This window comes from Microtus oregoni, unplaced genomic scaffold (assembly GCF_018167655.1).
Source record: "Microtus oregoni isolate MIOR12 unplaced genomic scaffold, Mior012 000033F_ref0000390, whole genome shotgun sequence".
In the NCBI taxonomy this organism is placed as follows: Eukaryota; Metazoa; Chordata; class Mammalia; order Rodentia; family Cricetidae; genus Microtus; species Microtus oregoni.
The window spans coordinates 27,038,141-27,051,503 of NW_024543092.1; the positions used below are offsets into that span (position 1 = coordinate 27,038,141).

The 13,363-nt window shown below is 34.7% G+C and overlaps 2 protein-coding genes across 2 annotated transcripts; both read right to left on the reverse strand.

Moving 5' to 3' along the window:
* Nucleotides 1-919: 919 nt before the first annotated feature.
* LOC121466493 (olfactory receptor 8K3-like) lies at nt 920-1,861 on the reverse strand. The gene has a single exon (XM_041680228.1). The coding sequence runs from the start codon at nt 1,859-1,861 to the stop codon at nt 920-922; it is 942 nt and encodes a 313-aa protein (XP_041536162.1).
* A 5,793-nt stretch (nt 1,862-7,654) lies between these two features.
* On the reverse strand, nt 7,655-8,590 carry LOC121466486 (olfactory receptor 8K3-like). The gene has a single exon (XM_041680221.1). The coding sequence runs from the start codon at nt 8,588-8,590 to the stop codon at nt 7,655-7,657; it is 936 nt and encodes a 311-aa protein (XP_041536155.1).
* Between the last annotated feature and the right edge of the window lie 4,773 nt (nt 8,591-13,363).

The window sequence follows — 13,363 nt, forward strand, 5'->3', positions numbered from 1 at the left end:
TGAAAAAACATAATGCAATTTGTGAATGAAACAGAACATATCAGCATTAAAATGAGCCACACACATACTTGCTGAGAGACATCTTATAAAAGAACTGAATGACAGAAAGACAATGAATTTTAAATAAGAATCACTTGAATTTACAGAAGTTAAGTAACAATAGTGCTGAATAGTCAGTAGGAATCTAGTTTAAACTGGTACCAAATCAAAATCCATCCTAAGGCAGAAAGTGATACATTATATAGACCTAGCAACCAATAGACTTCCTTGTGTACAGATACAACATGAGTAGTTACTCAACAACTTGCAATATCTCTCAGTTGCTGAGTGACCAAATATAGAGTGAGCAGTTTCATATATGAAAGACAGAACAAGTGAGGGAAAAGGAAACACATTTAAATTTACCTTGGAGAAGGAGTACTTGAACATATTCTCACAAATAACTCTCAACATGAGCTGCAATTAGTAATTCTGAGTCATAATCAAATTTGATTTTAAGATACCTATATAAATGAAGTATAGCTTAAAACAGAAAGTCTGCCTTTCCACAAAGCAGAAACCCAAATAGGAGCTTACAATGGACATTGCAAATTTCACTGTAAGGATAAAAAGCCACACAATCCTTGGCCTCTTTGGCTTTCCTAAGCAATTAGGACTCACTAACACATATTTTTGATCAAGTGATCTTCAACCCAGTAGTATTGTCTACAGACTGTACTGAAGTTCTACTATTGCAATTATTACTTTCCCTTGAGGTAAAGCAAATATTTTTTTTATTTTTCTCTAATACAGCTATAGTAAATAAAGATGGATTTTTGTACCAGTATTCATGTCTTGAGCCTATTCATGTTTCCTATGAAGAGAGCAAACTAGGTTTACATTCAAAGTAGACTTTTAAGGCTATTATTGTATGCAACTTTTAGGAAAAGATGTTGACTATTTTTTTCCAGGTTCTTCCTATGCCATCTTTTACATCTTTATTCCTCAAGCTATATATCAAGGGATTCAACATTGGGATAACAAGAGTGTAAAATATGGAAGACACTTTATCAGTCTCAAATGATTGACTGGACTTGGGTTGCACATACATAAATATCAAAGTCCCGTAAAAAACAGTGACCACAGTTAGGTGGGACCCACAGGTTGAAAAAGCCTTGCGCCTGCCCTCTGGAGATTTCATCTTCAGAATGGCTATGAAGATGAACAGGTAAGACACAAGGACAACAAGAAGAGAGGAAATCAAATCAAAAGTTGCAAAGAACCTAATTATCAATTCAACCTCAAGTGTGTTTGAACAGAGCAAAGATATCAAGGGGATACAATCACAGAAAAAATGATTGATGATATTGTAGCTACAAAAAGATAATGTGAATATCCTTAGGGTGACTAGTAGAGATACAAATACACTGTAAAGGTATGGTATTGCTACCAGTATCCAACATCTTGTTTGGGACATGATAGTTGTATAGAGCAGAGGATTACATATAGCCACATAGCGGTCATAGGACATGGCAGACAGAATAAAGAGTTCACAAGTAATAAAAAGAAGGAAGCAGGCTAGCTGTGTAGCACAAAGATAATAGGAGACTGAACTATGTTCTGCAACAAAACTCACTAACATTTTGGGTCCCACAGCTGTAGAATATCCAAGATCAGTGACAGCCAGGTGTCTCAGAAAAAAGTACATGGGTGTTTGCAGCCTGGAGTCCACCTTGGTGAGGATGATGATGCCCAAATTGCATACTGCACAGATCAGATAAATAACGAGGAGCAACACAAAGAGTGGGGTCTGCAACTCAGGGCGGTCAGTGATGCCTTTCAGAATGAATTCAGTCAGTATTGTGAGATTTCCTTTCTCCATGCAGGTGTATTTCATATTCTATTCTGGATAAAAAAAAAATTGTAGAAAAAAAAAACACTTGAGACATTGTCACCTTAGAGCCATTTACTAAGTAAATATCTTCTAAATGTGAGTTGTTAAAAACTTAATATAGAACACTTTTAAATGAAAGCATATCCTCTTTACATACAGCAAAGTACACAGGACAAATAGTGCTTTGTTTCTCACATACGGCAGTTTTCTAATTAAAACTCATAAAGCGTCTCAAATATTTCATTTACATAAGTTTGGAGTTGAAATACTATTGGCAATAAATTGTTTAAAAACTGCCTAAACTTAAACAAGACAAGGGATAAATAAGGGAAGGGAGGGAGGAAAGAATGAAGGAAATAGAGAAAAAGGAATGAAAGAAGGAGATGATAGATAAAAATAGATGATAGATTAGTATAATAGAGAGATAACATGATGGAAATGCAGATGTGGATGATAGAATTACAAAAACTAATTTAAAATAAACACAAGACTCTTGGGGTTTAGATAGATGATAGTGAATTATTACTGTAAGAAGATTTTTTCATACTTCTACACAATCATTAAACAATGACAATTAATACATCCAGTACACTACAGTTTTAGACTCTGATTTCTTAATGCCAAATTCCAGAAATGAGTATATAAATCACAATTTCAAGTTATTCTTGTAACTATAAGCTATAGATTTTATGCCTTTTAAAACATTTGTAAATATTAAACATATTTGAAAACTTAAAATATGAAAACAGAAAACAATTAAAACTGTTTTATGAATAAATGCAAATAAGCTCTATTTATGTAGATACTGTGTACATCATGGTATGCAATGTGTGTTGTATACAACAGATACCTTCACAAGAACATGGGATGTATACAGCAGATACCTTCACAAGAACTTGTGATGTATATGACACCTTCACAAGAACGTGGGATGTATACAGCAGATACCTTAACAAGCTCTATACTAATACAGCTCTATGCCTATGTTGAAAGTAATGAAGTCTTTAACATGCTGGAAAGATGACGAAAGATGAAGGAATTCTGCTTTTTCCTGTATTTAGATATAGAAATCTTTGTGCTTGCGTGTTCTGGGAATCATACCTGGGACCTTCATCATGCTAAGCAAGAATATCATGAGCTTCTTAGGACTGTTTTGAGATAAAACCTCACCATGTGGCCCCAGCTAACTTCTTGCTTCTTCCTTTAGAATTGTCTAGCTTTTCCTCTTTAGTCACAGATAAATTTGAAGGAAAGCGGTTTATTTACATGCACATTCTTCTGTAGGACATATATTCTGGTACTGTGATAAAATGTTAATTGATATACAAACATTAAAATTGTCCCAGAGCACTCCCCACTGATTCTCATTGCCTTACTAAAATTAGAGAAGTAAAATTCTGTTTTTTTTTTTCAGTTTTTCTTATAATAGTCATAATTTTAATTCTATTTTGATGTTACTTATATTTGTATAAATTTAGTGGCACTATTGCAGATCTATTGTGGATATTTACATTGCAACTGAAATATATATTTGAAATATATATATGTATATATATATATGTGTGTGTATAATTGAATATCACAAATTTGATTTAATCTACTCTTGAGGAACCTGGAAAATGTGTGGAAATTTGAGAAAACTGAGGAAAGAGTTCGTTTGAATTGGTTTCATGCAATTATGTCTCATACAAATTTCTTTGAATAAAATAATAATACATGTGAGAAACTGCATAGGTCGAAACATTTTATAAGAAAATTAATTAATTTATACAGTATGTAAAATTGGTATTAATGAGTACAATATTACAGTGATTGAATTAACTATATAAATTATGTACTGATATGTGTTTATCTGTGTACTTTACTACAAAAATTTTCGCTGAATACGTTACAGCACAATTTGCAAACAAGCAAGCACACAACCAAATACAAATAGCACAATGATTTTAGTAACCTGGAAATAAAGCAGCATATCACAACTACAGATAAATGATTTTAGTTTTGGATATTTATCTAGAATACTGGTTGTGAACAGCAATTGTCAAAAAAAAGTTAAGAAATAAAAAAATCCATAAATTATAGTAAAAGGTGTTGTGATTATCATTTATGTGTGCTCTATATGCAAATAAATAAGATAATACAAGTTTTATATATAATATATTAATGTGCATAGTGTATTTAGTATATTATATAATCAAATATATATGAATATCATCATAGGAAAACACACCTCATCTGAAATATTATCTGTGTGATGACCTAATACTTATTCTCTGCCTCACCCAAACAGTTTTCTATTATTAATTATGACAAATTAGATCATATTACAGAATTAGATATCTTTAAAACATGATATTTAGAAACAGTTTAAAATCTTTTGATGAGTGATTTTTTTGATGTGTGAGAGGTAGCCATGAAGTATTGAAAACATATAAATGTTCTTATACGGCAAATAAAGAAAATGTGTCTCTTCTCAACAATTTTTTTTTAATTCAATGCTTAGGAACGTGCTGCACTTTCAAATTTTGTTAGGATTACAGAGTGACTATTACTTATTATTGTATTTATTATTGTACTTTATAAAATCACTCAGGTTCCACAGTACAGTCAGTTTGGCCATCAGCGTAAAAGTGGTGCTTAAAAGTGACCCAAGAATCCAAAAACAAAAAAGATTTCAGTATCTGCTGGTAAAGCAGAATGTTTCTGTGCTTCATAAGACAAAGATAGCGAATTTCTTTCAGCTTCTCATTAACAGAACAAGAAGATTCTGAGTCATTCATATGCCTAAATATTTGGAAGAAAATAAAAATTGTTTCATTTTTTCTCTCTAACATATTAATTTCCACTTACTCAACTTTAGTTTCTAGTACCCTTTGAAATCTGTTGATAAAATTATACTTCTACAAAATATGCTTTTTAAGTGCTAATGCACAGTTTAAATATTAATCTCTAAATGCTGTAGAATAAACACGAAGAAAGGAAGAATCGATGATCCTCAGGCATTATGGTACAGTGGGATCGTATCTCAAAAATTAACCAGAAAGGAACTCTTACATTAGATGTAAAATCCAGAGCACATGTGAACACTCCTGCAGATAATAACATCACAGAGTATCTCATCAAACATTCCACTTTTTTTTTAAATTGAATGACAACTGTCTCTTTACTCTCCCTTGCATTTCTTAAAACTGTACTTCTTAGGACAATTTATAGGTTTCTATGTGATTTTCAATATTCTCCCAGTGGGGTTGCAAGCAATTTGATGACTATTCCTAAAGCATTTGAGTAACTAATGAATTGCCTAGAGGTTGTGCACAAACTCACACAGAGAACTTGCAGTTGACTTTAGATTCTCTTATTATACTAACCATCATAATGATTTATATCTTTTGTTTTTAAATTGTTGAAATTGGATGGGGAAGATCTCTTATTGTATAAATCTACTTGACAGAGAAGCCTGAAGATGTGAGTTCACACACACATTGAGGACGTTAAACTAAATGTCAAGCAATGCTATTATTATCTAAAAGATCTCTTAGCAGATGAGAAAGTGGATTTTGGAATTTGGAACTGAAATGAGACTATGAAAAATAATAAGGAAAACTGAAATTTGACTAGTAGAAAGTTGAATTAAGATATGATCAGGAGCCTAGTAGATAAATGAATGTACAAGTTTCTCCCTCTGAGGCTAGTAATGCTTTCGGTGTACAGTTCTTGTTCTACGTTTCATAGCTCTGTACCTCAAGTACCTTGGATTCCAAAACAACTCTTAATTTATTTTCATAGTTTCAAACACTGGTCACACAAATTTTGTTCTCTCAGTTCCTTAATGCAGAGACTTTGCTGGAACATATTACCTAACCTGGGTTTCTTTCCCTAACATCAGAGGAATATTCCATAACCCCTTTATTGGTGTACCCTTCATGCCTGTAAATCCAGAACCATGTGGGTGATGCTATCAAGTACAGATGCCCATTGGGATGTTGCCATGAATCACATTTTTGCAGCTTTCCTTTCTTTTATAAATCTTTTTTTTATTGATGTTTATTGAGCTCTACATTTTTCTCTTCTCCGCTCTCTACCTCTCCCCTCCCTTTCAACCTTCTCCCAAGGTCCCCATGCTCCCAATTTACTCAGGAGATCTTGTCTTTTTCTACTTTCCATGTAGATTAGATCTATTTATGTCTCTCTTAGGGTCCTCATTGTTGTCTAAGTTCTCTGGAATTGTGTTTTGTAGGCTGGTTTTCTTTGCTTTATGTTTAAAAACCACTTATCTTTCTGTGTCTGGGTTACCTCACTCAACATGATGTTTTCTAGCTCCATCCATATTCCTGCAAAATTCAAGATGTCGTTATTTTTTTCTGCTGTGTAGTACTCCATTATGTAAATGTACCACATTTTCCTTATTCATTCTTCAGTCGAGGGACATTTAGCTTGTTTCCAGGTTCTGACTATGACAAATTATGCTGCTATGAACATAGTTGAGCACATATCCTTGTGGCACAATTAAGTATCCTTTGGATATATACGCAAAAGTAGTATTACTAGGTCTTGAGGAAGGTTGTTTTCTTAATTTTCTGAGAAATCACCACACTGACATCCAAAGGGGCTGAACCAGCTTGCATTCCCAATAGCAATGAAGAAGTGTTCCCTTTTCCCACATCCAGGACATTTTAATTGGATTTCTTTGTCTTTCTCTAAATGAAAACTAAAATGTCCCTTTATTTTCTGTACTTTTCCTGTTTCTTGACAAAGTATCTTGACATATGCAAACTAGAGAGAAATAGTTTTCTTGAGCTCGGTTTCAGCTGCAGGAAATACAGTCATGGCAACAGGAGATTGAGAGTCCTGGTAATAGTGGCAGATGGTGATTAATGGCAGTGAACAGCTCCCATTCTCAGTTTTATTGAGTCTATGAACCGTGCATAAATAGTGTCTCCATATTTAATATGGTCTTCCTACCTAAGGTAACCTTTTTTAATGGTTTTTCGAGACAGGGTTTCTCTGTAGCTTTGGTACCTGTCCTGGAACTAGCTCTTGTAGACCAGGCTGGCCTTGAACTCCCAGAGATCCACCCGCCTCTGCCTCCCGAGTGATGGGATTAAAGGCGTGCACCTTATTAAAGGTAACTTAATAAAACAAACAACTCAAACAAAGAATCCAGCTCACAGACATCCATGCATAATTGTTTTTTCTCATTGACTCTAGATCAAGCCAAGTCAGCGATCAATATAATATATCAACATCCCATGATCAGCAGACTGTCTTTTGTATACATACTAGTGTCCCAGAAATTTTCAACTCTTTCATTATAACCCTGAAACTAATGGAAGTCAGACCAATTGTAGGCTTTCTCAGATACCATGATGAAGACTGAAATAAAATGATAGTTTTATTAGTCCACGAATAATGGTAGAAATGGCAAGGTCTGCTCTGGGTGTGGGGCCTTGAAGGACAGTTTTGGTTCCTAGGAGCATGATTTTCTTTGTTCTATATTTGTAGTTATCAGCCTAAGACAGCTGTGTCTGAGGTATCCTGTGTTCTTATAGGCAGCAGCATTTGAATTAATTTTCTGCAGATGTTGGCCAATTTTTGACTCATAAAGTATGTTCTAACTACATCAATAAGATGTTGTCCACTTCCACCTTGAAAGTCGGTCACAGGAAAATGATCTGCTGGTAAATACAAGCCTATATTTGCTCATTAAATAATCTGAAAGAACACAACAGACCCAATTCTAATGCGAATTTATATGGTTTATTTCATAGGCAACCTTTAAGGTCAAATCTTGCACATCTTCCTCCATATCCTCTGTCCAGCATCTTTTACATCTTTGTTCCTCAAACTGTAGATCAAGGGATTCAACATGGGAATAATCATTGTATAAAAAATGGATGCCAACTTGTCGGTATCAAATGAGTGACTATAATTTGGCTGCAAATACATAGATATCAAAGTCCCATAGAAGATGATGACCACAGTCAGGTGTGATCCACAAGTTGCAAAAGCCTTGTGCCTTCCCTCAGCAGAGTTCATTCTGAGAATGGCTATGAGGATTAGCAGGTAAGACACAAGAACAACTAGAAGTGAAGAAATCAAATCAAAAATAGCAAAGATTAGAATCATCAGCTCAAGGTCATGTGTGTTGGAACAGAGCAAAGGTATCAAAGGAATACAGTCACAGAAAAAGTGATTGATTACATTGTAACCACAGAATGATGAAGTGAATATCTTTAAAGTAATAATGAGAGACAGAAATAAACCATACAGATATGGGATTGCCACCAGGAACCAACATGTCCTCTGTGACATGATGACAGGGTAGAGCAGTGGGTTACAGATGGCCACAAAGCGGTCATAGGACATGGCAGACAAGATAAACAGTTCACAAGTAATGAACAGAAGAAAGCAAGCAAGCTGTACAGCACAAAGATAATATGATACTGTGTTTTGGGTCACAACAAAATTTTCTAACATTTTAGGTCCCACAGCTGTAGAGTATCCAAGATCTGTGATAGCCAAGTGTTTGAGAAAGAAGTACATCGGTGTTTTCAGTCTGGAGTCCACCATAGTGAGGAGGATCATGCCCAAATTGCCCAGCAGTGAGATCAGATAGATGATGAGGAAGAGTCCAAATAGTGGAACCTGTAGTTCGGGGCGGTCATTGATGCCCATTAAGATGAACTCAGTCATGACTGTGAAGTTCTGTTTCTCCATGCAGTCATAGTCCTGAATCTATTCTGGATAGGAACAATTAAATATTCAATATATTTTTAATTTCATAATAAGGTGATCACTTATACAATATTGTTATGCATAAGATATAATGAAATTTTGTAATAATGACTATTTCAAAATAAGTACATTTTATATGCCTAAAGATGCAAACTTATATATGAGAACAGTAGGCTATGATTCTTATGTAAGGTGATTTCACTGACACAAAACATAATTGAGAGATAATTTGTCTCAACATGGAGATGAACTGCTATAGACAATGATTTGTTAAGACAGGTAAGCTTGGATATGACCCGCTCTACAAAACCTCCAGCTCCAAACAATGGTTATATAAATAACTTTTCCCTTATTTGGTAAATCCTGATACAAATAAATAATAGAGATAAATTACTGATGGACATATAATATAAAAGCACAAGAGAGATATAAAGATATAGATATACTGCCTTCTGTTAGGACAGTAAGTGCTTTACCTGCTGAGTCATCCCTACAGCTTCATAATTCAACACTTTAAATAGGAAGTTTAGGGTGAGATATTACTCAGTTACATTCATCAATACCTAAAATAGTGTCATAACATTTCCTAAAATGTATTAAACTCCTGTAATTCTGTTATTATGGCTGTGGCAACAGAGAAAATCCAGAAGATCAAGGACATCTTCAGCTATCAAACAAGTTTAAACCCACCCTGAGATACAGGAGACTTTGTATCAAAAAAAGGAAAAATACAATGAAAATAAATAAAGCTCTTTAAAGTCCTTATGCCTATAGGTGGTGCAGTTTAAAGTGTCAATAAAAATCTTGATTAATATTGTCAGATGATTATATAAAATAAGTATAACTGATCACTCGGGAAATTGTCTATCCCTAAATAAATAAATATGCAGTCATATTGTACAGCTTGTATGATAACTAATATGTTACTTCATATTCACAAAGGCTATATTTGACAAATAGTAATCTAAAACTTTGTACTATCATTTAAATCAATATTCATAGCAGTTCTGTTTTTAAAGACGAAAGATGCTTGAATGGTTTGATGTCTCCAGGTATTTAAAAAAGAGTTTTTAAGAAAAAAAGAGAAAGACAGAGAGGGGGGGTTGTGAACAGCATTTTGGATTTTACACATGATATCATGAGTTTTGCTATTGAATAGCAGCACTAGAACTTGAAATTTTTGGTACAGAGTCTCCCTGTACAGAACAAAGTGATCCAGAAATCATTGACGTCCTTCCCTCTATTTGTACAGTGCTACAATTTTTATTGTTTAACCATCACAGTACGTACATGAAATAAGTTTCCTTTGCCAGATTATATGTATTTTAAAAGGTCCAAAAGGTCATATCACATGCAAATTCTTTCAATCTCTAGCTAATTCTACTGACATACCTTCACTATAACTAAACAAGGCAATTTAATGACTAAATGAGCAATATAATTTAATATATATACATATACATTTAATGTAGATAGAAAGCTTGCTACATATAAACTACACCTACTTCAGTTTGGTAAGTGATTGCCCAGCTGATGTCCCAGTATGGCATATTTCTTGTCACGAATTTAAAATACATAAGCTTAATGCATTAGGTTTTATATTCAGTAATTGTAATCACAAGCAGGTATTTCCTGACAAGATGTTTCAGTTTAAATACGAAAGCAATTTGTTTTGTTATTGTGCAATACCATTAATAAATATTTGTTATATTTAATACTTACTATGGAATATTTCCTTCAGATTCCAAAATTAAATGGCAATTTTAACATAACCATAAAAAGGATGTCAGTAATGCCAATTCACACACACACGCACACACAATCAATAAGATGTATTGATTATTTTATCAAACACTTTTTCCTTAACAACAAATTTAATTAACAATTTAATTAATTTAACAATTAATTTTTATTTTAACAATTAAAAAAGGAATCTCACTCACCTAATAGCAAAATAAATGAAAACGTCACAAAGAGGCTTGAGTCTCTAAACATTTGGAAATATATAAAATTATTCATTAATATTTTTATATTTCCATTTCTGAATGAAAAATTGTGGGGCTTTTTTTACTCATATTTCATCTCCCCCCCTTATTTTAGAATGTGTTAATTATATAGCTTAATGTATACAAAATATTTCCTAAGTAAATTTTTCTAATAAATTTGGCATTGCAAATATCATATGAACATGTAATCTCTAGCCCATGGAGAGTTTATGAGGAAAGGTGAGTGCCTATTGCTATTGTCATTCAGCCATGATAGTAAAAGAGTTATGGAAAAATAAACCAAAAATATTCTCTTGTAGTGGAGGACAAAACGAGATCAGAATGTGATCATTCCTATGCATTTTGATAGCAAGGAGCAACTTGCATAGTCGTCTACCTTTCTTACCTGTAATAAAACATTTTTTCTCCTGCGTACTTTTTAGTATTGTACTTTCTAGGATTATTAATGCATTATGTTTCGATTTCAGAAATAATCCCTGTGGAGTTTTAAGCTATTGTTGACTATCCCTAAAGCATTAGGATGCCTACTGACTTAATAGGAGATTGTTCACTAATTATCAGGGAAAATGTACATCTAATTTTGAATTTTGTATTGGGTAGAGAAATTGGTGAAATTACTTCTGGATTGGAAATTAAAATATGAGTTATACTCTCAAAGAGATATTAGCCCACTCTGATCTTTCCTGTAGCAGGATTCTAAATTGCTGAAAGTGGAAACAAATAACTTTTTTAAGTGGGTGAACACATAACATGTACTATGTGCAGTAAATGCAAGGGTACCATGAAACTGTAAAAGATGGTGACCTGGTCAATCATCCTCAATGACTTAGACCATGAAACCCAATATGGAGAAGTTCAACAGAACTATCATATATAAGCTGCTCACACATGCTTCAGCATTGCCAGGGCATAAATTTTATTTATTCATTCAAATTACATGAACCAGCAACAGGATAATACTACACAGGTACCAATACATTTGACATACATAGATCTGTGTAATTGGTTATTAGAATAACCTTTGTAAAAAATGAGGCTAGGGAAATGAGATATGGTTAATAAAAGTACAGTAGGTAAAGGGATCAAGACCATGATGGGGATACACATAGAAACAGCTGACCTGAGCTAGTGGGAGCTCGCTGTCTCCAAACTGACAGTGGGGAAATATGCTTAGCACCAAGCTAGGATTGCTGGAAGTGCGTTACAGTTTCACGACTTGGGTAGTTCGTGGAGCCACTGGCAATGGGACCAGAATTTATCCCTACTGCTTAACCTGGCTTTTGGAGTCCATTCTTTTTGCTGGGATACCTTGTTCAGCCTAGATATAGGGGGGATGGCCTTGGTCTTGCCTCAGAAAGATGTGTCAGATTTTGTTGGCTCTTCATGGGACTCTATTCTCTCTGAGGGTTGGATGAGGGGCAGGTGGGAGGAGGGGGAGGAAAGTGAAAGGAGGGGAGGGAGTGGGAAATGAAATAGGTATGTAAAATGAGAATAGATTTTTTTTTTATTTTTTAAAAGAAAACAATCTATCTCTTCTCATTGTACATACCAATCCAAGTTCCTACTTCCTCCACTCCTTCCAGTTTCTCCACATACCTCCCACCCCACCCCATCCACTCTTCAGAGAGGGTACAGCACATTGCTTTTGGGAAGGCCCCAGGCCCTCCCTACTATATCTAGGCTGAGCAAGAAATCTATCCAAAGAGAATGGGTTCTCAAATATCCAGTACAAACAGTAGGGATAAATCCTGGTGCCACTATCAGTGGCCCCTCAGTCAGTCACCCACATTCAGAGGGACTAGTTATGTCCTATAATTCTGCCTTTCCAGTCCGGCTAGTGTTGGTAAACTCCCCTTAGCTCAGGAAGATTATTTCAATGGGTGTGCCCATCATGGTCTTGAACTCTTTGCTCATATTCTCATTCCTCTCACTCTTCAACTGGACTTTGGGAGCTCTGTCCAGTTCTCTGGTGTGGGTCTCTGTTTCCATCAGCTGCTGCATAATGTTACTTGTATGCTGAAGACCTGCTTGGACAGCTGGTAATATGGAGTCAAAACACAGAGGAGGAGATGGATACAAGCTGAAGGTGGATAAAGATGTCAGCAGCATTTACTGAAAAAAGCTATACCTTTATTGCATATAGTACTGAATGGGAGAAAAGGGGCATGCCAGCTGGGATGTGGACTGAGATCAGGTGTTGAGGAATCTAACATTGACTTTGACAATGGGTATGGGTATCAGCTGTACCTTAATAGAAGGGCCACAAACTTTTTTTTTTTTTTTTTTTTTTTTTGCGAGAGATAAAGAGAATGACTGCTTTAGTAAGCAAAAACTTTCCTTAGCCCTGAGGAAATGGCGGCCCTTATCCAAATGCCTGATCTTGGATAAAGGACTTCTCCAGAGGACCAGAAACAATATTACAGTTTTTTTTATAATATTGTATGGGCCTGTTCCCCTTGTAAAGCTCCTGCAAGGCAAGATCCTGATATCTTACTTTGTAAACAGAGACTGCTCATTTGTTTCCCAGACTCAAATAATCACACAGAAACTATGCTAATTAAAACTCTGTTTGGCTGATGAATTTCTAACTAGCTCTTACATCTTTTTTTTTTTTGTTTTGTTTTGTTTTTTTTTTTGTTGTTGTTGTTTTTTGTTTTTCGAGACAGGGTTTCTCTGTAGCTTTAGAGGTTGTCCTGGAACTAGCTCTTGTAGACCAGGCTGGCCTCGAACTCACAGAGATTCACCTACC

Bases quoted from the DNA above. Each gene is read 5' to 3' on its own strand.
- LOC121466493 (XM_041680228.1), bottom strand. From the start codon at position 1,861: ATGGAGAAAGGAAATCTCACAATACTGACTGAATTCATTCTGAAAGGC.
- LOC121466486 (XM_041680221.1), bottom strand. From the start codon at position 8,590: ATGGAGAAACAGAACTTCACAGTCATGACTGAGTTCATCTTAATGGGC.